General features: G+C 37.0%; 1 protein-coding gene across 2 annotated transcripts in view; it reads left to right on the top strand.

Annotated features, from left to right (window-relative positions):
• Nucleotides 1–26150, top strand: part of SNF4Agamma (SNF4/AMP-activated protein kinase gamma subunit) — a 924355-nt gene that overhangs the window by 459433 nt on the left and 438772 nt on the right. For both annotated transcript variants that reach the window (XM_081736798.1, XM_081736797.1), the window contains 2 exons: nt 9914–10149; nt 14312–14527. In XM_081736798.1, the coding sequence (XP_081592924.1) occupies nt 9914–10149; nt 14312–14527 (452 nt within the window). The remainder of the gene's footprint in view (nt 1–9913; nt 10150–14311; nt 14528–26150) is intronic.

Raw genomic sequence — 26150 nt, forward strand, 5'->3', positions numbered from 1 at the left:
GTGGTTGTTTGAAGAGTGTGTTCGTTCCAGTCAGATTATAGCTTTTGCAGAACTCAATTAATCGTGCACCTCTCGCATTCCTTTCTCCTAGGCCGAAATTCCGAGTTACATTCTCTTCTTTGCCTTCGCCGACTACTGCGTTCCAGTCACCCATGATTATTATATTGTTCTGGTCTTCAACTTTCATCAATACTTCTTCTATTTGCTCACAGATTTCTTCTACTTCCTCATCTGTGTAGCTTGATGTAGGCATATACACTTGGATTATCATCATATATTCTGTTCGGTTGCTATCCTCAACATTATTATCCTTTCATAATTTGTATTTCCAACCGCCTATAACTTTCTGTCCTATCTTCTTATTCAAGACAAAACCGACTCCTACTGCACCGTTTACAGCTCCTGTGTAAATCAATCTGAAGTCCCCGATCCACATGTCTCCTCCATCAGGCCGTCTAACTTAGCTTATTCCCAAGATATCTATATTCATGCGTTCGATTTCTTTCTTCAGGTTTTCCAATTTTCCACACTGTAACAGCAATCGCACATTCGATGTTCCTATGCACAGTGGTATGAGACAGGTTTCGATGTGCAAACAAAATTGTACGGAATAAGGAAAAGTGTATAAGAAGTTAAACAACGAAGAAAAGCGGACAAGCGAACTGTAGATATAAATGTGACTAATTACATAATGGAACTAGAAATATTAGGAATGGAAAGGCATATACGCTGAGATGACATCGATGGAATTAGAAAAACCAACCAGGACACAAGAAACTGAGAATTATAAAGGAGCAAAATTATTTTTTTTTTCATAAGTAGTTAGAAAGAATATATTGAAGAATTGTATGAAAATAAGAATTGAAGTATTGAAGAGCGAAGCAAAGTAAGAAAGTATTTGCCACAAAAGATTTATGATACTAAAAGAAATTCGAGAAAGCTCTTAGCAAGATAAAGAATAGAAAGTCAACTAGTCTAGATAATATACCAATTTAGGAATCCGACTTTCTAATGAGATACAACGAAATGGGAAAGTGGCCAAAGTATTTCTTGACTATAGCTTATCTAATGCAAAAAGATGTTAGGACTACAAAATTTATTTGTTTTATACGTATTGCAAACAGCAAAGAATCTTATTTCGGATTTTGCGTGTATTACGATAAACATAAGAAAATTTAGGAGAAATTGTTTAGGTTTAGAATTTTAAAAAAGACCTATAGATACATTAAGATACTGCGAATATTTTGTGAAAGGCCTTTAGAGAAAGAAAAGGACTTGTGTTAGTGTTTGTATTTAAAAAAAATAGTTGGTTGACCGCGAAATTTTGGCGAAAATACTAAGCAAGTTGGGACGAAATTAAGGATCGAAGATTCAAGAAGAACTTCTAGCTATGTGAAATAATAAATATGAGAATGATACAAGGAAGTGAATTTTGAAGAGATGTCTCGCACTAAGTTGATTCAGTTTATATTTAGAGGAAATAATGAAGATATTGACTAAAGAAAATGATTCAATAAGATAGTTTGTTACATCTTATTGTGTAATCTAAATAGAAAGTTAAAATATTTGAAAATTGGAGGAAAAGCTTTGAAGAATACGAGATTAAGATTAATGTTAAAACTCAAAAGCAATAATATTTGGAACAAAAAGAAACTGTAACGACTGCAAAAGTTGGAGGGAAGAAGGTAGAAGAGGTGACCAATTTTAGGTATTCAGATAACATTGTTAATAAAAATTTGGACGGGAAGTAGTAAAGATAAAAGGGAAGAAGGCTTTAGGGAGAATAAAAAGTATTTTGTTTGTCGCTGAGTAAAAAATCATCATCAAGTATGTTAAGGTCCACTATAGAGAATATTGTAAAGCTCTGGCCCATATAAGTTTATAGGTAAAGCAAAGTAAGTAAAATGAGTGTCCGGAATCGACTTCTACTACCGGATTTTATTATAAAACTCATTATGTAACAATATTTACAGAAATACTATAAAGTTATTCTCCTCTAATTTATTGGTTTAGAAATTGGGTAGTCCTTGACCATGAGGCCGAGGACAGGATCTGTACAAAGTCCCTTGGCAGGCTAAGCAGAATGGCGAAGGAATCCTCAATGCTCCGTAGCAAGCAGTGAGTGGGTTAGTAGTCACAGAGCCCCGAAGCAGGCTAAGCAAGTGAGGTGGGATTCCCAACAGAGCTCCATAACAGGCTAAGGCAGGAGAAAAGGAATAACCAAGAATCATGTGGCTTTAGGGGTAGGTTACTTCTAATGCTCCAAGACAAGCAGTAGGAGGGACACCAGAGAACTGGTAAAGAACTGCCGGCTGCGTCCCATTATATAGGCATCCTGGCGGCGGTGGCGCTGCTGTTCTGATGTCATCATGTGCTTCGTAGGAAGAGCCAGAGATACGTCGTTTTCTGGTTGTAGTAAATTCACGTGGTGCGTAGTATCCTGATGTAAACCCATGAGGTGGTGTTTGTAAACACAAGGTAAAATAATTGTTTGTATACACTACGCAGTGGGATATTACAATATAAACATGTGTAGTAACTGCAGGAAAAAGAAAGAATAAAGCGAAAACCGGCTAGACTTTGGAAATTCGTGGATGTGAAGAAAAATGGATAGAATTAGCTGGATCAAATGTAAAACCTATGAGAAAGTGTAGGAATGGGAGAGATGAAAAGAATTAATATTTTGATGTAGTTACAAAGAAAAGAAATTCTAGTTACCACTTTGTTTGTAAAGAAATTTAATTCTTAAAAAAAAGTCATGGTAGAAATTGTCGTGAAAGGAAAGGCAGTAGGTAAACGAAAATCGAAAAATGGACAGTATTAAAACTTACAACTACTAGTTTAGATGAAAAAGATATATGAAGATCACAGTTCGTGGAAACCTCTCAGATGCGACAAATAACCTGTAACGAGTATCCACATACTTAATGATGATGAGGCTTAATAGTTGAATTATATAACTATCGAAGTTCGTAATTTCTTCCATTAATAAACGTAGGATTAACTAATGTACGAACTTCTAACGACCATCTCTCACTTTGGTAAATAATGTTTAAAATAAAAACGTATACGTAATATTATGGCCATAAATCTATTTCCTTTTCATGACTTGTCGTTTATTTTTGTGTATTTCATCCTCTTTCATTATATAATAATTTTTAATAATTCTAACACTACATTTTTGAGTTGCGTTTGTAATATATAGTACTTCAAATTTGTCAATGGAATATATGCTAATTGCGTTTTAGGAGAAGGGTGGATGCAGTGCCATGCCGTGGAAAATCAGCGCCCGGGGCGAGAGTATACGACGGCGCCCCCATACATATATTCCAAGTAATTTTTCCTCTCTTTCCTTTTTTATCCTGAATTTTGCGCCCCTTTACTTTGGCGCCCGGGGCCATCCCCCGTTCGCCTACTCCCACGGCACGGTACTCGGTGGATGAGGATAATCCTAGCATTCTCTTTTCATTTGCATGTTTCTAATGCCTCATCCTAGCGTATCTTGCGAATACGTCGTTCTTTACAAGACTAAGTGTAGCATTTATGAGAATATGTAAGATACTGTTGTAATAAGAGTTCAGAGTCCGAGGAACAAGTTCTATCTTTGATCTTATTACTGTATTGTAATCAGTACTTATACATGCACTACTTCAAGTTTGAGTATTCGAGTTCGCATAGTTTGGAAATCTTGTGAAACGATACTCATTTGTTTTATATCTGAACCGTTCCAAAATGCACAGATGACAACTGTCAGAATAAATCCTTCAAATAACAATGAGTATTCCTTTGAATATTGATTTCCGTAATATACTAATTTTTGTATATTAATTATTCCGCATAAGTTGAAATCCCATGTTTCTTTCACGCATCTATCTAGAGATCGTCTGTGAAAAGATAGCGTTTTGCACATGAACAAGTTATTTTGGAAATTAAAATATTATCAATGTGACGTAAACTATAACGATGTATTGTACACGGACAATATTGTACAGAACGCTATGGAAGCAGAGAGAGAGTTTAATCCATTTACCAAAATCTGGCCTTGATGGTATGGGTATTTTCTAACTTTTAGAAACTTGCAAATCAGTCGATTTATTGGCTAATATTAATGATTTATATAAACTTAAGTTACTTTATTTGTGTACTTGTGACATTTAAAACATTATCGAACATTTTCACAATTAAAGGTAGAATTGTATTCTTAAGCCGCGTTTTACCCGATATTATTAATGTGAAAATAGATATCTGATGATTACGTGTTCTAGAAAACAACGTCTTGAAGTTAAGAAAGAAACACTGGGTCAGGAATGACCAGATATTGACGTTTCGTGGAATGGAAATAATATTGGCGTTCCGAGTGTTAAACCATACAAAAATGAAAGGAACAAAGATAAAATATTAGAATGAACGCTCTGCATAATTTAAAAATTCACTTTTAAACCAAGGGAGGATGTGGATGTGAAAACTTCTAGTAATCCTTTAACAGCTGAAGGTCAGATTAATATGTTATTCTCGAGAAAATAAACATTTTTAGCAATAATTCTGATGATAGTATAAATCCACATATAAAAAAAGTGTGTAATAGAATAACATGAGATAACGAAATATCACTGAAGCAATAGAATAATAGATCTATAACACTGTCACTTAAACTTAATAAAACATTGAGATTCTTTCCAAGATGCCACATTGTTGTAAGTGAATAGATGTCCAGAATTCCTTAATCTGAAGTCTCTTAACGAGACATAGGAAAGTTACACTCTGCTAAACACATTAAACAGCATAAAGCGAAAGTAATAACCTAGTTTAGATGTTTATGCAACCTGTAATACATAGGTGTTTTGAAGGTTGCATACAGTTGTTGGAATTTGTGATTATGCGAAACGTGCATTTATGAATGAATGGGATATGAATATCCACCACTGAAATCACCGTTAACTACCTATCACAACAAAAACATAATTCAAATATTTGCTTTCGTTCAAGGTTTATCGTGTGGAGTAACCGACGGACGGACGTACAAATCTCATAATTTTATGTTCCACAGCTTGATACTAATAAATAAAAAATACGGGAAAACTTGCATGAATATACTGCTAATAGGTCCGTTCATCGTCCATACATTTGTCTAATTTATTACTAAGAATAGCCTTAATTGGTTAATAACAGTTTACCCAAACAATGAGTAAAAATGTAAATGAATTATATGAGTCAGATCTTGAAAGTAAAGCCTTCATGAGATAAGGCAGTGCCAGTGATGCATATCCAAATCTTAATATCCCACGAGAAGAGTAACTTCTCAAGAAATTTATTGAAGAGCACTGAAGAAAAAAAGCAACTACACAAAAGCTTACACAAAATCGGACATCAAACTCATAAACATATGTAATTGTGTTTAAGTTATGCATACTTATTATAATTAATTTTATCATTGCTTTTTCTTTAAGTGCAGTTTCATTTCCATCTAAAGATAGGAGTTCCGCAGAAAATAACGCCTTCTCTTGGGCCATGAGTATTCATGTATTTGTACAGTTTCATTTAGAGATAGATTACAGGATTTATTTATTGATTGATTTGTTTGCCTGGGTACAATATAAAATTACAAAATACAAAAATACGGAACAATACAAAATAAAACAAGAAAAATGCATCTTATACCAAGCAATGAAGTGCTGAAACGTTTCTTGACTATATGGTAATAGTTCAGAGAAGAAACCAGTGAGGATGGTGAATTTGCTGAGCAGACCTGGGGCGGTTTTCAGCTTTGGCATGTTGGTGCATAGCGTGTCTACTATTTTGGTCAGGTTTAAATCCTTCAGAAGTTGAAGAAATTCTTTAATAGTTTGGATGATGTCTTCAGAGGATGAGTTATAATCAGGAGACGTCTTCGTTGTTGAAGCTGCGATAATGTGTTTTATCGTAGGCTCAGGTCTTGTAGCAGTGATGTTTCGAAGAGATGCTGAATGTGAGATTGTGCTTGCTGGTGATGTTTTCCTTTTCTGCTTGTAGAATTTGTTGTATTCGCGGACATCCGGAATAATTAGCAGGATGATCACATTTACAGTTGACACATTTCGCTGGTGTGTCTCTGGTCTTCTTTTTGCATTTGTACGTCCAATGAGAGTCGGCGTACTTAACGCACAAAGGCACAGCTTGGCAAGTTGCTTGCGAATGCTCAAATCTTTGGCATTTGAAGCATTGCAAGTAATGGTTCTTTGTAGTGGTTCTGTGCGAACTTTCATGTGTAGCAATACTGTAAACCTTCTTTGACGATTCTGGTGCCTTGTTGAGTCTTCTTCAATGTAATCAAGAATACTGGGATGGAGACTTTCCCTTTTCCGCCTTCACGATTCTTAGCTCGCATGTATGAAACGGAGGGTAATAGTTGATCCTTCTCCTTAAGATGATTGAGGTACTTTGTGGTGTATTTAATGCTGATATCAGTTGGAAGCTGCAAATAGCTGCTTTAATGGCCTCACAAGGAACCCTTGAGTGCACGGTCGCAAGTGCAGTCTCTAGTAAGGCTCATTTGAAAGTATAGTGTGAACAATGATGACTGGAAAAATATTATCTGCTAATGATTCACCGAGTACGTCAGGAGGACGACAGAAAATACGTGTCCGGGAGGTGCAGAGATCACGTTTCTATGCGATGTATGTATTACACTTCACCAAATGGACATCGTTAACATTCACGAAATGATCAAAACAAACCATTAGCTTGCACCATGAACACCGGATGTAAAATGACGCATCACAAACGTTCGAACCATCAAGATCGAAGGCGAAGTCCTGGGAGTTACAAACCGTTCAGGACGTTCAGCTAGGTATCCACTCTTAAAGAATGCGTATAGAATCATGTTGGTATAACTGGTGCCATCACATTCCATCAGCTCTCATCTCCCCGTTATACTAATATGATTCTATATGCATTCTTTAAGAGCGGATACCTAGCTGAACGTTCTGAACGGTTTGTAACTTCCAAGGACTTCGCCTTCGATCTTGATAGTTCGAACGTTTGTGATCATTGTGGTGCGTCATTTTACATTCGGTGTTCATGGTGCAAGCTAATGGTCTGTTTTGAACATTTCGTGAATGTCGACGGTGTCCATTTGGTGAAGTATAATACATACATCCCATAGAGGCTTGATCTCTGCACCTCCCGGACACGTATTTTCTGTCGCCCTTTGATGCACATAGTGACTCATTAGCAGCTAATATTTTTCCTGTCATCATTGTTCGCAATACACTTTCAAATGAGCCTTACTAGAGATTGCATTTGCGACCTCGCACTCAAGGGGTTCCTTGTCAGTTTTCTTCTTGATTTCGGTGACATATTGTAGTTTGTGGTGAGAACAAATGTTTTGCACGACTTTGTGATTTTCGTGAAGCTTGCACTTAATTTTTGTGTATCTTTTCATGAATAGTAAAGTAACTTCTTTGCTGCAATCTTTAGCTATTAATTGTTGTAATTCACAGCTCTGGGTCGTATATAAATCATATATGTATATCCAGTGGCGTATTTACGATTTTGTTTCGGAAGGAGGGGCTTTGCCTGAAAATGTGAAAATTCTGCAAGATATTTCATATACTTTACTATAGTAAGTAAGATTTCGGAGGGCTTAAGCCCAGAAGCCCCCTAAATACGCCACTGTGTATATCCAAGTTTTGATCACGTGTTAGGTTGTCTTCATATCATCTATTTTCTCATCCTTCCCAAGTTCAGTGTTTGTAGTGGAAGCTTTTTCCATGTCATCAGTGGCTTTTGAAAGGACCTCATAGGTATTTGATGTTGGCATACACGCACAGGCGTTTGAGATGACCCCAGCTTTCTCCTTCATTTGAGTGGCGTACTGTAGTTCGTTGTAAGAACAAATGTTTTGGATGATTTTGTAAACTTCCTGCAGCTTCCTTGTTTTTCTTCTTCTTCTTCTTCTTCTTTTCGGAAGTTCAGATTCATACGTTACTTGTACATATTGTTAATATGCTCTCTTCTGTCATCTGATAGGAATCGTAGTACCTAGTGTTAATATTCTATATTTAACTTGACGGCTCTTGCGAACTGAGTAATACTAGTTTCGACCAGAAGATGTACTGGTAAAAAATTATAAATTTTAGTCTCAATCTATTATATAAAAGAGAACGCACAAATCCTTTGTTAGCTCATCACGCTAATACGGCTGAACCAATTTCTTTCATTTTTGGGGGGTTATTAGGATTTGGACCCTAGATGGTTTTTATCATATCACTTTAATTTTTAATTACCAGTGTCTTGAGATAATTGACCATTCAAGTGTCCATAACGTACAAATCCTTTGTTAGTTCATCATAGGTATAAAAATAAACGTATTTATATGCAACCCGCATGACCGTGTCACTCGGCGGGTTAACATAAATGACAGGCGCTATAATGTTAACATTTACTGCAATTTGAAAGCGAAAAAGTAAAAATTATCTAAGTAACAAAGTTTATTGCGTTCCGGGGTGACCGCAGCGAAGCGGGGTGAACGCTGCTAGTACTAAATAAAATAAACAATATTATTTATCATAACAAAGACTAAAGAAGGAAAATAAGTATAACTTAACTACTTAAATGATAAATTATCTTTTTGTTTGTTCGAAAAATGTTTAGTTATATTCCTATATCGACTCTTGTAATAAGTTTATATAATCAGTGTATAATTATATTACTCATAAATTAGCTGTTATCCACCCTAATTAACAATCCTACATCCCATTAAGGCTGAATCTTTTACTTCTATAAACTCGTACATCTCCTGATTTCCAACTATCTTTCGTTGCATCTCCAATCAATGAGAACTCTGGCCAGAGAGAAGGCGTAACCTTCTGTGGCCCGCCCATCTCCGGATGGGAATGAAATGCTTTATGTATGTATGTATGTATGTATGTATGTTAGCTGTTATGGAAATTTCATCCAGTATTTTTTCATTATTATGCTATTGATTTGCGATCTATTGTTAGTATTGGTATCCTCGATGATCAATTTGTTTGCTTGTTGATCAACTGATCCTTATATGTCCTCGTATTTCTGATTACAGGAAATGTATGATACATCACTGCTAGGGCTATATGTTCACTGTTAGAAGAAATCAAAAATGAAATGAAATCTTTCAGTTTAACGTCCCACGATTATGCTCTTAAGGCTAAGGGAGACGGATGATTAAGAGGCCTCATCACTGCGAAATTAAAATACCGCTAATTTTACAGTAATTATGTGATATCTTCAAATAGATAAAATATAACCAAAAAGTGGAACGAAATCTCCCTAGGCAATATCATTTTGCGTGAGATACCGTTATTACGACTCATATATCTGCTTTCGATTTCCAGCCATTTAGAAAATCGGCATTTATTTTCGCGTTTCTAAATAACTGCAAACGGAAAGCTACTAGGTGACTCGTGATAACGGTACCTCATGCAAAATAACATCGTCCAGGGAGATCTTGTTCCACTTTTCAATTATCTTTTATCAATTTGAAGCTATCACATAATTACTGTAAAATTAGCGGTATTTTAATTTCGCAGTGATAGGGATTCTTAAGGCAAGAGAATGATGATGGAAGAATTGGTGGAATGAGAGTGTGGGAGGAAACGGGAGTACCCCGAGAAAACCACGAACAAGTGTTATAAGAAATCAAACATTAGATACAAGCTGCTACTCAATCATGTATATTTTTCACATACAGGACATAAATAAACAAAGGAATAAAGTTTGCAAAGCCCCCCCTGAAACAAAATCGTAAATACGCTACTGCTTAATCTTAAGTAAAATCCTTAAGAAAACTTTTAAGTAATATTCAATTTTTCTATGCAGAATTGTGACAACATTTATTAGATATTATTATTATTTTATAGATGCTATAACGTGATCTACTTTCTTTTTCTCTTTCCAGGAACGTGGAGTATATCGTCTCATACCCGCCACCTTCACGTAGGAGGACATGGAAGTTCATCAGCCAGTAGTAGTAGCAACGATTCTCGGCAACGACGCAAATCTGGAGACGACATTCTCCATTCGTCTCCGTCAAGGAAGCCAGCACTCTTTGATGCCTTCAGACCGCGGTCGAAATCTGACGCTTCGCGAGCCAAAAAGCCCACAATTATTAGCCACATGAAGAATGCCGTGCATGTAAGTAGTTCCTTTGTTATGCTGAATTGAGCTGACTTGTGTAGTAAAGCGTATTAATTTAGCCACATATCTCAAATTGGCTGTAATATTTTTGGCCTGCAGTTTTTCATTTTCATAAGACATCCTATTTCATAAAAATGAATGTATTAATGTTTGTTCGATAACTGTTCTAGACCGCTGGACCGATTTTATGAGTTTTGGTACATTTAGTGGACACTGGCATAAGTTAAGTTTTTTTTAGCGCATTTTCTGCAAGAAAGGAGAAAGGGTGAGGGAGTGGCATGCAAAATCAATCGAAAACAACCGGTATTAGTGTTCAATCAATATTTGAGGTCTGTGAGATGAATAGTGACATTCTCAATGCCGTTTCAGTCCAAATTCATCCTCCGTGCATATCCTAAAGCGGAAAGGGCTCAATTATTCTTCATAAACGTATTATTCCCGTGCGAAGAACGAGCATTTCAGTTAGTTATAGCACTACTACTGATGCTAATTTCTGCTTATATGTTTGACATTTAAAGTAAAGATTCTATTATATAGAGCAGCCATTTCAAATTTCGTCGATCTCTGTATAGCTTTTGAGGGTGCCCATTCACGTTTGTCAGGTACCATCTAACAAGATATCAATGACAATTATAATATAAATACATAAGCTCAAGTAAACTTAAGGTGGACTCCTCCCTCCCCCCTCCGAATCGGTGCACATGGTCATTTCCAACTGGCTGATGTGTGACGTAGAATCACACTCTTACGGATAAACGACAGAGAAAACAAGTAGAGCAAATTTAAGGATGGAATGAGGTAGGGGAGTGAAATAAATGTTGGCAGAGTACGAGTAGTCATTGTAGTCCACAAATAACATATCTGCAAAACAATCGTTGTTTCTATTTACCTGTCACCGCTGTTTTTATCAATGGTAGGTTTGCTTTCTGATCCTTGTTCGCTATTCGTTGTTTGTTGAGAATAGGAGGAGCAATCTGTGACGTCACTGAGCTTCCAGTTGGAAATTATTGGGTGTCTAGAGATTTTTTTTAACTTCTCATAACAACCATTACTATTGTTGTCTTTCACTAGTCCAAGCAATCAAACATTATCAGTTAGAATCTCAGGTAGGATGAAATAAAGAACTTTCATTGGAACTGATTTGTCCTAAAATTACAGTATTCGGTCGTGAAGTTTATTATTATTATTTTTTTTAAATGTTTACTGTTGATAATTGTATAAATACAGGGTGTATCAAAAATGACTTTACAAATTTGAAAACTCATATTGATTTACTCATTTATTTTACAGACATGGTTTTGGTGTCATTTTGTGCCAAAATATATGAAGTTTCGGCTCACATAGAACACTAGTTCAGAAACAAGCTACCGCAGGCGCTAGCGCCAGTTGTAGCAAAGATGGTTGCTTTTACTGGTCCTGAGCGTGCTAGCTGTATGTTTTGAAGAATTCAAGTCTCAACAACTGTGCAAGTAATTTTTGTACAAAGTATGGTAAAGATCCTCCCAGTAGGTCTACTATTTGTCAGTGGCATAAGTGAATGTTTGGTAAGACAAACATATATTCAGGCCATCCCCGTACGTCTGAAGACGTTGTAGAGCAAGTGAACCAAAGCTTTGTGAGTAGTTCTACAAAATCAACCCGGCGTTCTTCTCGACAGCTGGGCGTCCCGCACTTGACATTTTGGATCTTTACCATACTTTTTTGTACGAAAATTACGTCGCACAGTTGTCGCAGACTTTGATTCTTCAAACCAAAACACACTGAACAGCTAGCACCTCGGGGGCCAGTAAAGGCAGCCATCTTTGCTGCAACTGCCGCTAGCGCTTGAGGTGGCTTGTTTCTGAACTAGTGTACTACGTGAGTCAAAACTAGATGAATTTTACTACAAAATGACACCAATACCACGCTTATAAAATAAATTAATAAATCAATGTGTGTATTTACAGTTCAAGTCATTTTTAATACACACAGTAGATTGACGCCTGTTCTTAATGAAGGTAAACAGCGTATTCTCTAGCTACAATTTCCGAGACTCTCCACATGACTGTCTAGAATTTATATTATGTAAATTTATTTATCGGTGGATCTTATATTCTTTTTATATATCTATTTATTTTCTTATATTAAAAACATTTTTCTTCGGAGGATTACTTACGAACTCAATAGCTCTGGGGAAAAAAACTTCGCATGACATCTATTGGCCTGCTCAAGAAGAATGAAGGAACTAAATGTATCATGGCTTTCTGGTGGTGATTATCAAATAACCTTTAAAACGAAATCTTAAGTTAAGTTTGGAAAGTGGATTATTATGGAAAATTGGTGAAATAAGTTGGTAGAAAACGGGGGAACTCGGGCCAACTCATAGATACAACGTACAATGCAGTACACCTGTAAATCATATGGCATAGAATCGAATCGAGTAGTCGTTTTTTAAAAAGCATTTTCTGTCACTTTTCGTGTTCTAAATTATTCCCTAAGACGATCTGCATTCTTATTATCATAGCACATGTCCAAATAATTGCGCACAGATTGATAACAATATACGTTCAAACTGATGTGCACTAAAAGTGGGTATATGCTATCCTATTGTATGAAAGTATTTAATCACGAAATTCACTTGTAGCGCCTTAGAAATTGTTTCTTACGTTACCAGTTGCATTCATGGATGCAGATTCATTCTACGTAGGTTTCCCTTTATGGATATGAGTGCGCGTCCGGACGTATACCATAAAAACGACTGTGCAAAAAAAAAAAAAAAAAAAAAAAAACTTGTGCTACATGCCCACTGAAAGCGAGAATGCTCTCTAACCGAATAAGGGCAGTAGCGCAGCAGGAGGGCCCGCGTGGGGGTGCGTCCGAAGGGAGTAGGCGCGTCAGCGGCGGAGGGTAAGTGTATAAATGAGGATAGTGTAAAATGATACTTGATATCGCGTAAAGTCATATAGAGCACTTTTAAATGTAAAATGCTGATTTCTTACATTGTGAAAAAATTCTCCGACAGTGGAATTTAATATCCTACATAGGCCTAATCCTCTGTCATATGCACTCACTTATTGTAACTGTAAAATCACCATTTTTTTTCTTAATCAGTATCTTCAAAGTTTTTTTTAACGTTTATTGTTGAAGTTCTTTTAGTTTTTGGTTTCTATTCGGCGTACTTTCCTCCATTTAGGTTTCATGGGGCCCTAAGCTATTGAAAGGGGCCCTTTATACACCAAGCTGTAGGAGCCCTTTATACGTCAAGCTTTCTTTTTCAGCGACAAAATGTTGCCGTTTTTTAGGTTTGACTATGTGTTATATGATAATTTATGGACCCTAATGGATACGTAAATGGAAACAATGGCCCATTAGAAGCAGGGCTGGAAAACAGAGGCTCCATTATAAGCGGGGCTGGATAACAAGGGCCTCATTATAAGAAGGGCTGAGAAATATAGCCCTATTACTTGTTTATAAAAGCCTAACAGTACAAAACACCATTGTTGTATGCGCATTTCATCTTATTTGCTTTTTCTTGTTATTTGCAGATATATTACATTACAAAGTTTTTTTCTTTAAATTTTTAGGCCTCCAAGCGAGTGGGATCGTAAGTTATGGCTTGTTTAGCTTATACGTAAATCCGGCACTGCTTGAATCAATTCTTTCCTTCTAACATCCTTAACTTGAAAATACTACTTGGTTTCTTCTGGAAGGCAATAGTCTCCAACTTTTCCGTTAGAGATCCCACATAAAAGCACTGAACCACTCTGCCATCTATTGAAATAATGCTTAATTAATTTACGTTACTTACGCATATACGCAATCTGGATACATTTGTAATTACTTAATTTAATTTTATAGTAAAACAATAAGCTGGATCGAAAATTTTGTGAAAGTATTGATTGTCATAGTCTGTGTATTTATATACATTTTCAGATCTTAGTATGTACATAAATGCGTGAAATTTAAGTTACAAGATTTGATTCTATTAAACAAGGAAATAGAAAATTTACCTGATAAAATCATTGCAGAGAACGAATGAATTTAACCGATAATCCAATACCTTTATTATCCTAAGCTTTTAATTAGTATTCTACACCCTCCTACAGCTAAAAATGTATTCATTTAAAATGAAATGTTTCCAACATTTTCGATAGTAATAATTGATTTTATTTCTTCACAGCATTCGTTAATGTCTTCATCCCCAACGAGTAACAAAGGCTCAAGTGCTGATCCCTCTGGCCATAATCATATAGGCGAATCAGCCAATCAGGCCTCTGAATTGCGGCCACGTCCTCGAGCAGGGTCCGAAAGCTCAAAAGGCCCTGTGTCCAAAGTCATGGAAATGTTCAGACATCGGTCGCACAGTGCAGTCTCTGCAGAAGACAAAAGAAGAGCGGTAAGTACTGATTTGATTTCTTTTTTTGTTATTATTTCTAACTTTTTCTCAATTTTCATAGACGTGCTTAGACACAGGGACGCTCACAGGATTTTGTCCAAGGAGGACAAAAGACCGATTTCAAGGGAATATGTAAAAAATCAATACATAAGCACAGACGTAAATTCACACACACTTTGCTGCACGCGTGCATATATTATAATACAACAATTCTTTACGCACATATCCTTGTTAACAGCAGAACTAAATTACAGTAGTACAATGCTTGAAATAAATATATTAAGTGCTATAGTATGTAAGAGCAAATTAGTATGTTTTGACATGTATTTCCAAGAACTGTACATCCTTCGAAAATCCAGGGGGGCAACGATCATCGTGCCCCCACTGCGAATGACTGTGCATGCATATATGTTCTTGCCGAATAGTCAATACGGAATCTTTCGTGAATGAACAATAGGCACCATTTAAATGCATTTGTTCTACTGTAGCTGTCGAGTTTTCAGAAGTTGAAATTTGCTGAGGTTAAGGGCGTAAAAACAGCTGACCAGGCCCGTATCCACGGGGTCCGCCTCCAAGGGCGCCGATTTCTCTGTAAGTTTGAGGGGGCCCATTCAAATGCAGAAGGTATATGTATGAAGATTTTAAGACAAATTGCGTTCAAATTAAGCCAAATATTGTATATCCATAAATACAATAGGGGGTCCACATGAGCTCTGGGGGGCCCGGCCCCCCAGAATCGGCGCCCTTGTCCGCCCCTAAATTTTTACTGATCCCTAAAAAATTCACTGTAGGCTTGCAAATGAACTGTAATGTGGTGATGAACTATAATATAATTGGATCCCCCCTAACTTCTACCGCCCCCCTACTTTTTTGGACTGGCTACGGGCCTGTAACTGACTAGGGTTGCCAACTCTGAAAAATTAAGAAAAAAAAACAGTCACCCCTTCAAAATTTCCTATGATATAGGTCTAAGTGTGAAGTATCTGTGTTCGGACCCATCCATGGGAAGGAAATGTACACTCGTGAACAAAAGTACATTAGCACCTGTATTCTGCATATCCTCAGTACATTCACTAATAAGCTTAATAGATACATTGTGCTATAAATGAGAAACTGAAATCGGCATTGATCATTTTATTGTATTTACCAGTAACTGCCACTTCTTTAAAATTATCGACACAGATGAATACAAATAGACTATATTAATCTTTACGTGACAATTTTGAATTTGGAAAATGAAATTTATTCTTTAAACTTCAACTACGGGAAATTGCTATAAGAAGTTCGTTTTTACTCTCAATAAATGTATAAAATTCCGTACAAGTAAATTTTAAATTTTCCCTGACACAGTTCCTGTCATCTCTTTAAAATTATCTGAACAGTTGAACAAAATATATTAATCGTTAGATAGATGAAGAGTGACAGTTTTGGATTTACAGAATGTAAGTTTCTTTTTAAATCTATACTTCGAACTAGATGAAATTGCTTCGAACCAGGTACAAATTTGAAAAAAAAAAAACGGTCATAAAGGGGCTGGTAAGAAGTTTGTACCGGTCACTGACTTTAATCAAAATAACAGCAATATTTCCGGCCAGGCCGGTGAAAAACCGGCCAGTTGGCAACCCCACAGCAGATCCACAGCAGATCTGATAAGCTGACTGATCAGGGTACACTGCTGTCACCTGCGTAGTTGCGCCAGAAACATGCAGAACATTCATACATGAGTCAGCATTCAGTGTCCTATGTGTGAATAAAGGTCCAAGGGAATGGTCACCTACTATTCCAGACCAAACTTCGTTATTAGTATGCTGTTTCAGCTTACGGGTGCTGGAGTGTTGTGTTAATGCTAGTGAAACGTTTCATGTTTCTGGCGCACCAAAGCGAACTATCATTGGGAAGGGAACACTATATGGCTCTTTTTCCGACGCGCATTTTTTTGTCACTTAACTAAATAGTGAAACAGTATTCGGTGATCATAGTTAAAGATAGGGTCTATTGTTACCAGAGAGACACAAATATGGCCCCTGCAGACACATTCGACAACAAAAACAGATTGGCCTCTTATTCCATTTATGAATTGGACTGGTGAAACTGAGGAAGAATCCACGGGAAACTTGAAGTCTAGGTATTCAGAATCTTAGGACATCTCTATTGCAAAGTAGACACACTAATATCTATCCTATGCTCGCTTGGAAAGGGAAAACAGCGTAGAAACAAACAAGAGATGACCTTCCTTAAACACTGGTTGCGAGAGCTACTGTTTCAAAATTAACTGCCTATAGAAATTTCTTTCTTCTTCTTCTTCTTTCTTTCTTTCTTTGTAACAAGAGATGAAAAGATGTCGGTAATGGATAAATGCCGTGAAACGTCTTTTCAATGTTGAAACAAGTCGTAAGGTTATCTTATTTTCCGATCTGCTATTTGGGAGTTCAGTCGACCTTGTCTTAAATGAGCGTCTGACACCCGCCATTCACAATACCTCCTTCTGTATACAATTACATTTTTTTTTTTTTTTTTTTTTACCTTGCGTAAAGCTTCCCACGACAATACAAGTATTCAAGTAATAATGATCCTTATTTTTTTTTTAAATTTATCCTGATAGTTTTCCTATTGCACTTGGTTTCTAGAAGATGATGCAGCCCTCTCTAACGGTTTCTAGATTTCGATGTAGCTAGTTAAAAATTTATGGATGAATTAAAACAGTTTGTATCTGTAAGATAAGTCTTTTTTTTTTTTTTTTTTCTAAATTAGTGTTAGATTCATCTGAGTAAATAAAAGAAATAAGCTGAGAAATGCATAACGTCGGATTTTCGACTAGGCAAACTACCTAGAGGCGCAGAACTGAGGTGCTGTAAAAGAAAATTAAATCAACATTTGGAGCAATTCTCTTTTTTAAATTATTAATTGTAATATTTTACGTTTTGTTTTGTTTCGTACATTTTACTGTTACCGTAAAATAATAACTTTTGTCCAAATTACTTCATAATTCAGAGTCAACACTGGTCTTAAAGTCAGTGGTAAACAGAGGACCAGCAAGGGCGCCCATCAGGGAAAGCAAGGTGGGGCGCTTGCCCCTCCTGGTGGAAATTGTACTTCAGAGTATCGAAAATCCAATGGAATTTTTTTACATTAGTTATAGCAAAATTGAAACTATTTTTGAAACGTCGCTTAGACTTGCCCCCCCCTGGAAACCACATCATGGGCGCCCTTGAGGACCAGTGTTTGTAGGTTTTCTTAAGGAAATTTCCCTCACCTGACTCGAAATTTTTCCTTTTCTTATAAAGTTTTCCCTAATTTGTTGAGTATTCAATTCCTACGAGAAATGTTTTGTGTTACGATTAATTTAGCTATAATAAAAGATATGCCAACCACCTTTATTTTATTCATTTGATTTTTATTTCTATTTTTTTATTCTTTCCTTCACATTTGTTTAACAAACAAACAAAACTAGCCAACAATGGGTGAAAATTATGCTACTTTGGACACACACACACAAACTGTTTCTATTCTGTTAGTTTATTTCTGAAAAAAAAAATAACCATTTATATTGGTAAATCAATCACCGCACGTTCTGTCGAAAAATTTCCCTTTTTCTCTTTTTGCTAAATGTACCTAGTATTTTCCTAGATTAGGGAAATTTCTCCCAATCTACGAACACTGCTGGTGACCCAACGCTCATTACAGCTGAAAAATAAACACACTGCTGAACAAGACTGCACTTATTTAATATAAAAACACATTTACACGTGACGTTTCGATCTTCTAGCCAAGATCCTCATCAGAGTGTACGTCTGATGAGGATCTTGGCTCGAAGATCGAAACATCACGTGTAAATGTGTTTTTATATTAAATAAGTGCAGTCTTGTTCAGCAGTGTGTTTATTTTTCTGATTTCATACGCAAAACGTTGACTATGATTGTGTGTCATTACAGCTGATGAGTCAGTTAGCACACCCTTAGTTGGGAGATGAAACGATGTCCTATTTATGTTGCTGTGTTTTAATTCCCATAAAGAAAAAACATGTTTGACTAATGAATTAATTGGTTTAAGAATTTTCTATTGCTATAAACGTTATTGAGCTGAGCGAAGCGAAGCTCTTATACTCGGGTTAGCCGTTTGGTTGTCCGCGAACTCCTCCTAGACCGTTTGGCCGATCTCAACCAAACTTAGCACGCTGATAGAGTATGTCGTGCTGAGTGACAACATAGGTCGAAATAAAAAAATCCGATGTACCATCGAGGAATAATGACCGAAAAACGCTTCCTCCTAGACCGTTTGGCCGATCTCAACCAAACCTAGCACGCTGATAGAGTATGTCGTGCTGAGTGACAACATAGGTCGAAATCAAAAATCCGATGTACCATCGAGGAATAATCACCGAAAAACGCTTGCATAGACAACATGGGGAAAAAGTTTTCACGCGATGTTTTTGTCAACAATTAAAAATGGCATTTATTATTGCATAATGGCCAGGAATGATTACGTAGTTTAAGCTCGCTCAGCTCATTTCATTGCAATCGGGTACATACATTGCATTCCTAGTATATATATATAGGATTTGAACAAACTTCGAAAGCTAATTCCTGACACCGAAACAAGCAAAAAAGTCCTGTGGAACTTTGGTCAGTGAGGAATAGTTTCGGCGATATAAGTCGCCGAAAGTGTGGGAGAAATGAACTTCACAGGGCTGTAATTCAAAAAGCAACGCAACGTAAAGAGTGCGGTTTAAAACATGACATTCGAAGTCATACCTGCTCGATTGAAAAATGTATGCTTGTATATATCGCCGAAACTATCCCTCACTGACCAAACTTCCAGAGGACTTTTTTTTTTTTTTGCTTGTTTTGGTGTCATGAATCAGTTCCCGAAATCCGCCGCTGGAAATGCGTATAAGTGAACTAAGCTGCATCTACTAAAACATAGGAGAGAATCCTGCATAGGGAAGCACTATAATTAGCTGGTTCCCTCTTGTACAATATAAGAACTCTTTTACTTAAAAAAGAACGTATTCGATTTCTCCGGCGGGAGCTCATGTGGTTCGGATTCCACGTTAATCAGTAGGTCCACGTCTCATATAGCCTCGCTGCTGACCGGGACGCTAAACTAAAATCAACTCAACTCTATTTCTCTGGATTGTGGAGTTACATTGTCGCTTTTTGTTCCTAACCCGGGTTATTTACAAGTAGTATATCGGCGTAAAGCAGGGGTAAAAAATGGATCTGAAAAGGTAGAGGGACGGTTGGTAGCGGCATGACGTCACGCCGTCCCCCTGCCTATCTTAACTCTTTTTGGATATGAGGGGATGGCGTCTTCCCGCGTTCCCCCGCACTTTTACCCCTGCCATAAAGGAGTGTGTGTGTGTGTGTGTGTGTGTCACCGTTAGAAAAAACAACAATTCATACAACATTTACTGGTTAACGTTTGTCTTGCTTTATATACAGGGTATTTCAAAACAACACCGACAACGTTTGGGAAGTGATTCCTGACACCAAATTAAGACAAAAAGTATAGACCAACCTGGGTGGACAAATGCTTCGTTTTGGAGTTATAGGCTGCCGAAAACGTGAAAAAATGAACTTTAAAGGTCCATAGTTCCAAAACTGTGGGGTCTACCGTAGTCGGGTCAAAACTTTACTAAGGAACTAATATGTGCTCTATCTAAAAATACATACTTCAGAATCCTGCAATACTTCCGCAATAATTTTTATAGAGGTAGTTAGTGAGTACTTCAGATTATATGCTCGTAACCAAACTGCCTGTACAAAAATTGTTGCGTGAGTACCTTAAGATTCTGAAACATGTATTTTTGGATAGAGCACATATTACTTCCTAAGTAAAGTCTTGACCAACTAACGTCGGTCTCCTAGTTTTGGAGCTATAGATCTTTAAATTTCATTATTTCATGTTTTCGACAGCCTATAACTCCGAAAGGAAGCATTTGTGCACCTAGGTTGGTCTATACTTTGTCTTATTTCGGTGTCAGGAATCACCTCCCAAACGTTGTTGGTGTTGTTTAAACACCCTGTATACAGTAAATAAATAAATAAATAAATAAATAAATAAATAAATTCTTTCAGCAAAATTTAAACAATTATTTGAAACGAACGACGTAAGTTTTAGCGCCACAAAAATTACTTCTTGTCAGTTTTTCTCGAAAGTATGCACGATAATACGTATATCTTCAAGTATGTTAGTTTGTTCAGTGGGGTATCGGCCAATAATTATGTGTCTTATCTTTGGAATAAAGACAAGGATAGGAATGGCGAATAAAAACAATTAGCAGGAAGAAAATACTATTTTGGGGAGACCCTGAATAAAGAGTTGAGAAAAAGACTCATAAAAAGCTTCGTGTGGAGCATTGTACTGTATGGGTCAAAAACATGGACATTACACAAAAATAATGAAAATAGAAGACTAGAAGCTTTCGAAATGTGGGTATGGAAAAGAATGGAGAGAATTAGCGGTAGAAAAAGAACAATTTTAGACGTTATTAAGAAGAGGATTAGAAACTGATTGGGACATTGGGTAAGAAGAAACTATATCACGAGGGACGTGCTAGAGGTAGAGAGTATGGCGGCAGGAAAGAGAGGAGAAGGCGAAGGAGTCTACAATTAATGGACGACATTAAAATACATAGAGAAATCGTACGTGAATACGAAGAGGTTAGCGGAAGACCGTCAAGCATGAAAGTTTCTCAGTTGTAACCAAGTGACCTGCCAATAATGGCAGAATACTTAAATCATGGTCGTCCGAAGGTGAGGGTATGGGACTCCCCCCCCCCCCTGACTCACGAAAATGTATTATGTATATTTCTAATTTTTTTTATGATTTTCGTAATACAAATTAAAAACATACCAAACGTACTATAGTAACTAGGGAGATGGCCCCCTCTAGAAAGTTTTCTTCGAGCGCCTCTGGCTACGATGATGATATCTTTCGAAGAATATTTTAGGTAAGGGAAAATTAAAATTAAAGCGTTAGGGATACTTTTTTAGGCTAGGCTATGAGGTTATATTTTAGTATCAGTCTCACGACTTCTACCTCAAGAAGAGGCATTATACTTACATAGCATCAATTGCAAGAAATTTAGCTTTTTCTCATTTTCTTTTTCGAAAAATACTCATGAGATTTTTGCCCTCTCGCGTACCATTTTCTACGACTTAATAAAATCCATCGACTGGTATAAATCTCATCGTTAAACGCCAGTAATAGATCCAGGCCCGTAGCTATTCCGAAAATGTTAGGGGGATCCGATAGAAGTTAGGGGGGTCCGATCCAATCATATTATAGCTCATTTGCAAGCATACCGTGAAACTTTTAGGTGGGAGGCAATAAAAATTTAGAGTAGTCCGTCCCCCTCTAGACCCCTGTGGATACGGGCTGGCATAGACTTATTAGATTTTTCTTCAATCACAGGATATCTTTAATGTATTCTCAGAGTCTTTCGTTTTGGTGGTTGTGTTTGCTAAGATAATCCCTTATTGGATAAGTAGTATGTTGACTTATTTCATGTAGGTGACATGAGTGATGATTCATCGTTCTAGAGGGAAAAGATTTACATTGACAGCTGTGAGAAAACATTAGAAGTGGATGCGTGACATGCGATTTGTGGATCTTCTGTTATTGCAGCCCCTTACAAGTCACTTGTAATTCTAATAATATGTATATAAACGACTGACGTCAGATATAAAAGTAGTTCGTTCCTCTTCTTGGTCTCCAAGTGCTGCTTCTGCATCTATTCAATGTTTCCTATCCTCTCGCAGCCGCGTTCCTTTTTTTGGCTGATGTTCAGTTTTCTGACTGTTAGACCTTGTTTCTCTTAAAGAGAATTTAGCTTTAAATAACATTGAGAAAGGTCAGTGATTTGAAGAGGATTCAAGATTTTTGTTTTTCGGTAGACTCTGTATCTTGGTGTGAATTAAAGAAAAGATAAAATGGATCACTGTGCTTTTCATAGTAGTAGTTGTGATTAAAAGTTGCATTGAACTTGTACAGAAACTGAAGCTGAAGTTGAGCGGTTAAAAATTCAAAAAATTAGATTGTTTTGAAAAGCGTTATTCTTAGTGCTTTACAAGAAATATCCTGAAAACATTATTTACAATTCTGAAAACATTATCTGAAATATACTTAAAACGAAGTGAACAGTTTAACGTCTCACGGTTGTGGCCCTTAAGGTAAAGGAGACAAATGATTATGGCAGGTGAATGATGATGGAAGAATTGGTGGAATGAGAATGTGGAAGTACCCTGAAAAATCCACAGACACGATGTTGTCCACCACAAATTTACTTGGGCGAGGATCGAACCAAGGATCCCATGTACCAGAAGTAAGCGCTCTACCACTGAGTCATCGTGCCTCCCAATAATAATAATAATAATAATAATAATAATAATAATAATAATATAACTAATCGATAGATCACATCGACCTGAACAAAAGTAGATACTTGGGGGTAAATTTTCGAGAAAATCCAGAAAAGGCTTATTGCTTTCTATGGCGCTAAAACTATCTTGTTGCCAAGAATAAATGACAGTTTTTATCTTGGTGGACCAGATTATTTATGGATGATGATGATTTTTAGTTTAGTATCCCTTTCAGGAGCGAGGGTATATGAGACGTAGACCTACAGCTTAACGTAGAATCCAAACCACATGAGATTTCCCCAGGAGTCGACCCCGTTTCCCACTCAAAAAAAAAAACAAAAAAAAAAACACGTACACTACTAGATTATTCATTTACTTGTATTTATAAGTAATACACTATTAAGTAACAAATTGTAATTTTGTTGTTACTTATTCTTGTCTTAGTGGAGACACTCATATACTACTTGCAGTACCTATTTCATGATCTGCGGTGAAAGGGAGGCCACGAGATTTGGCGTCGCAAGGATAGTGATTTAATAATGATCCTAGACAAAGAACGAAAGACTTTAGCTCTTCATATTGGTTTCATCTTATGTTATATTTAACTATTTATGAAAGAGTAGAGGAGAGCTTCTTATTCTCCTTTGACTTTGTCCCAGCTTTCGAGTCCATTAATTTTTCATAAAATATTATACAAGATGATTTTCTTTTCGCCACTAGCAAAAAACCTAAATCACTAGACCGCTTAGATTGATTTATATTTACGACCTTTGTCAGCAGAAAAGCTATGTAAAGGGTGTTCCCATAAAGAACGCGATTTTTCAAATGCCCGCCATTTTTGTTGTAGTAAGTTGGCAGCACTGAACGTTACACGATTTTCATCTGTTGTCTAGTAGTCACGGAACACCGAACAGCGCATGATCGTCATCTACTTTTTGTACGGGTAGAAATGGAGCGCTTCACGACGGAACAACGTGTCGTCATAGTGAAAACTTACTACAAATGTGATGAATATTCGTCGAGTATTTGTTTATCGTAATGCACCGAATAACTTGACTGTAATGAGACTGATTGCTAAATTTGAGAAAACCAGTTTGGTTGTTGACATTAAACATTGTAATACGTTTTCACTATTACAAAACACTGTTACGTCGTGAAGCGCTCCATTCCTACCCGTACAAAAAGTAGATGATGATCATGTGCTGTTCGGCGTTCCGTGACTACTAGACAACAGATGAAAATCGTGTAACGTTCAGTGTTGCCAATTTACTAGAACAGAAATGGCGGGCATTTCAAATAGTTGCGTTGTTTATGGGAACACCCTTTACAAGAACTACAATTTAAAAGGAAATCTGAACACTATAATGCATTTGATGCTCCCTAAACCACGGACATGGTGCACTGTAGCAAATTAAGTAAAATGAAGCACTGAATGTATCTAAGTCCCCCCCCCCTTTTCAATCTAATTTGCCTTTTGTCCAAACGACGGGACACGAACACAGAACCATTGAAGACAGGTAGAAATGCCTATTTTCTTTTCTCAGTAAAACTCGGAACTACAATGGCTTTGAACCTCATTGTCTGCAACCGAGAGCTGCAAATTAGGGATGGCCAGAACCGGTTCCTAGTGGAACCGGTTTTCGGGTCTGAACGGATCCGGTTCTAGAAGATCCGGTTTTTCGGATCCAGGTCTGGAACCGGTTTTTCGGATCCAGGTCTAGAACCGGTTTTTCGGATCCAGCTCTAGAACCGGTTCTTCGGATCCATGTCTAGAACCGGTTCTTCGGATCCAGGTCTAGAACCGGTTCTTCGGATCCAGGCTGGAACCGAAACTTTGTGACCATCCCTACGCTAAACCCGAGCTGCTGGCAAGCTGTGAACAGTATGCTAGATGAAATGGTGGAAGCGACAGGCAGGCGCCCAGGCGGCGGCAGCTTGTCTCATTTGGCTAAATAAACTGGGTAACTGGCAAACTCATTGGTTAAACAGGCAAACTGGCCAACTCATTTGGCTAAACACCCACTGGTGGACCAATTTTTTTTTTTCTGGGGGCACAATCGTGTCTGGGCGAGGAAGGCACAAGCGCATGGTCCTCTTTGCATTATTTTTGAAGGTGATCTTTATGCCTCATTTACGGGTCTTTGGGGGCTTTCGGATCCAGGTCTGGAACCGGTTCCTAAGATCCGGTTCCGCCGGAACCGGAACTTTGTGGCCATCCCTACTGCAAATGAGTGACCATTAGGGTAGCGAAGAGAGCTTAGAGAATGTAGATAATTATTGACTAAAGCAGTAGATTAATATAAATCTTTCTTTAGTTGTATGTTTATATTCATTGACTATGCCGTTGAAGGGTAGATGACACGACGAAGCAAGGATTGGCAACGTTAATTTAACTGAAAATTCGTTTCCCAAAAATAAAATGTATTTTTAGAAATTATTTAAGAAAGTCAATAATAAAAGACTTAAAATTGTGCGGCCTGACGCCGTTCACCTTCGAGAGACATTGGACTTCCTAAAACATAATTGGCACAAGAATGTCATTTAATCAAAACAACACAGAGGGCTCTTAATGAGCATTTAAAATTATTGAAATTTTTGTAGTAGCACTGTAGTGTTATATTTTCAGCGTGCATTTATCAAAACATAACTGAAGTTGAACATACACTTTCCTTCTGAAAACTTTCTACTCAATTTGTAGGTGTTCAAATTGTAAGTATGCAAGGAAATTCTCATAAAAGATGTCCGTCCTGTAAAAGGTCTATATCTCTGAATCAACACTCAATTAAATATTAAATATCTTTATAATTGATCATATAGATTAAAAAAAACAAGGAGAGTAACAGCAAAAGTATATTTTAGGAAGAAGAAAACTTTTTTTGTCGGTTTTACAATAAATAATTAGGAACATGATCAATAAATGTTACATGTAGAGTGTTAACAGGGTCTGGTGGGGGCGGTTCTGTCATCCAGTTCTCTCGGAGGTAAAATAAAACTGTTTGATTATGCATGATGGTCTGCGCACCTGGCAATGCATCAGATTCAAGTTGGGTTAATAGTAAGGCCCCGTCCTTGATAGTTTCGGTGTTGCACAAAAGGGCGTAAAACACACAAACTCAAAATCGGGTGGACTAGTGTACTTTATAGGGGTGGGGGAATATAAATGCTACGCGAAAGAGATTAGAAATGACTTCAAAAATGTTTGTAAGTAGAATAAAACAAAAAAAAAACAAAGAAAACCACGAGGCATGACAGCACTTTGT

Source organism: Thermobia domestica, chromosome 13, assembly GCF_964235325.1.
Source record: "Thermobia domestica chromosome 13, izTheDome1.hap1.1, whole genome shotgun sequence".
Taxonomy (NCBI): domain Eukaryota; kingdom Metazoa; phylum Arthropoda; class Insecta; order Zygentoma; family Lepismatidae; genus Thermobia; species Thermobia domestica.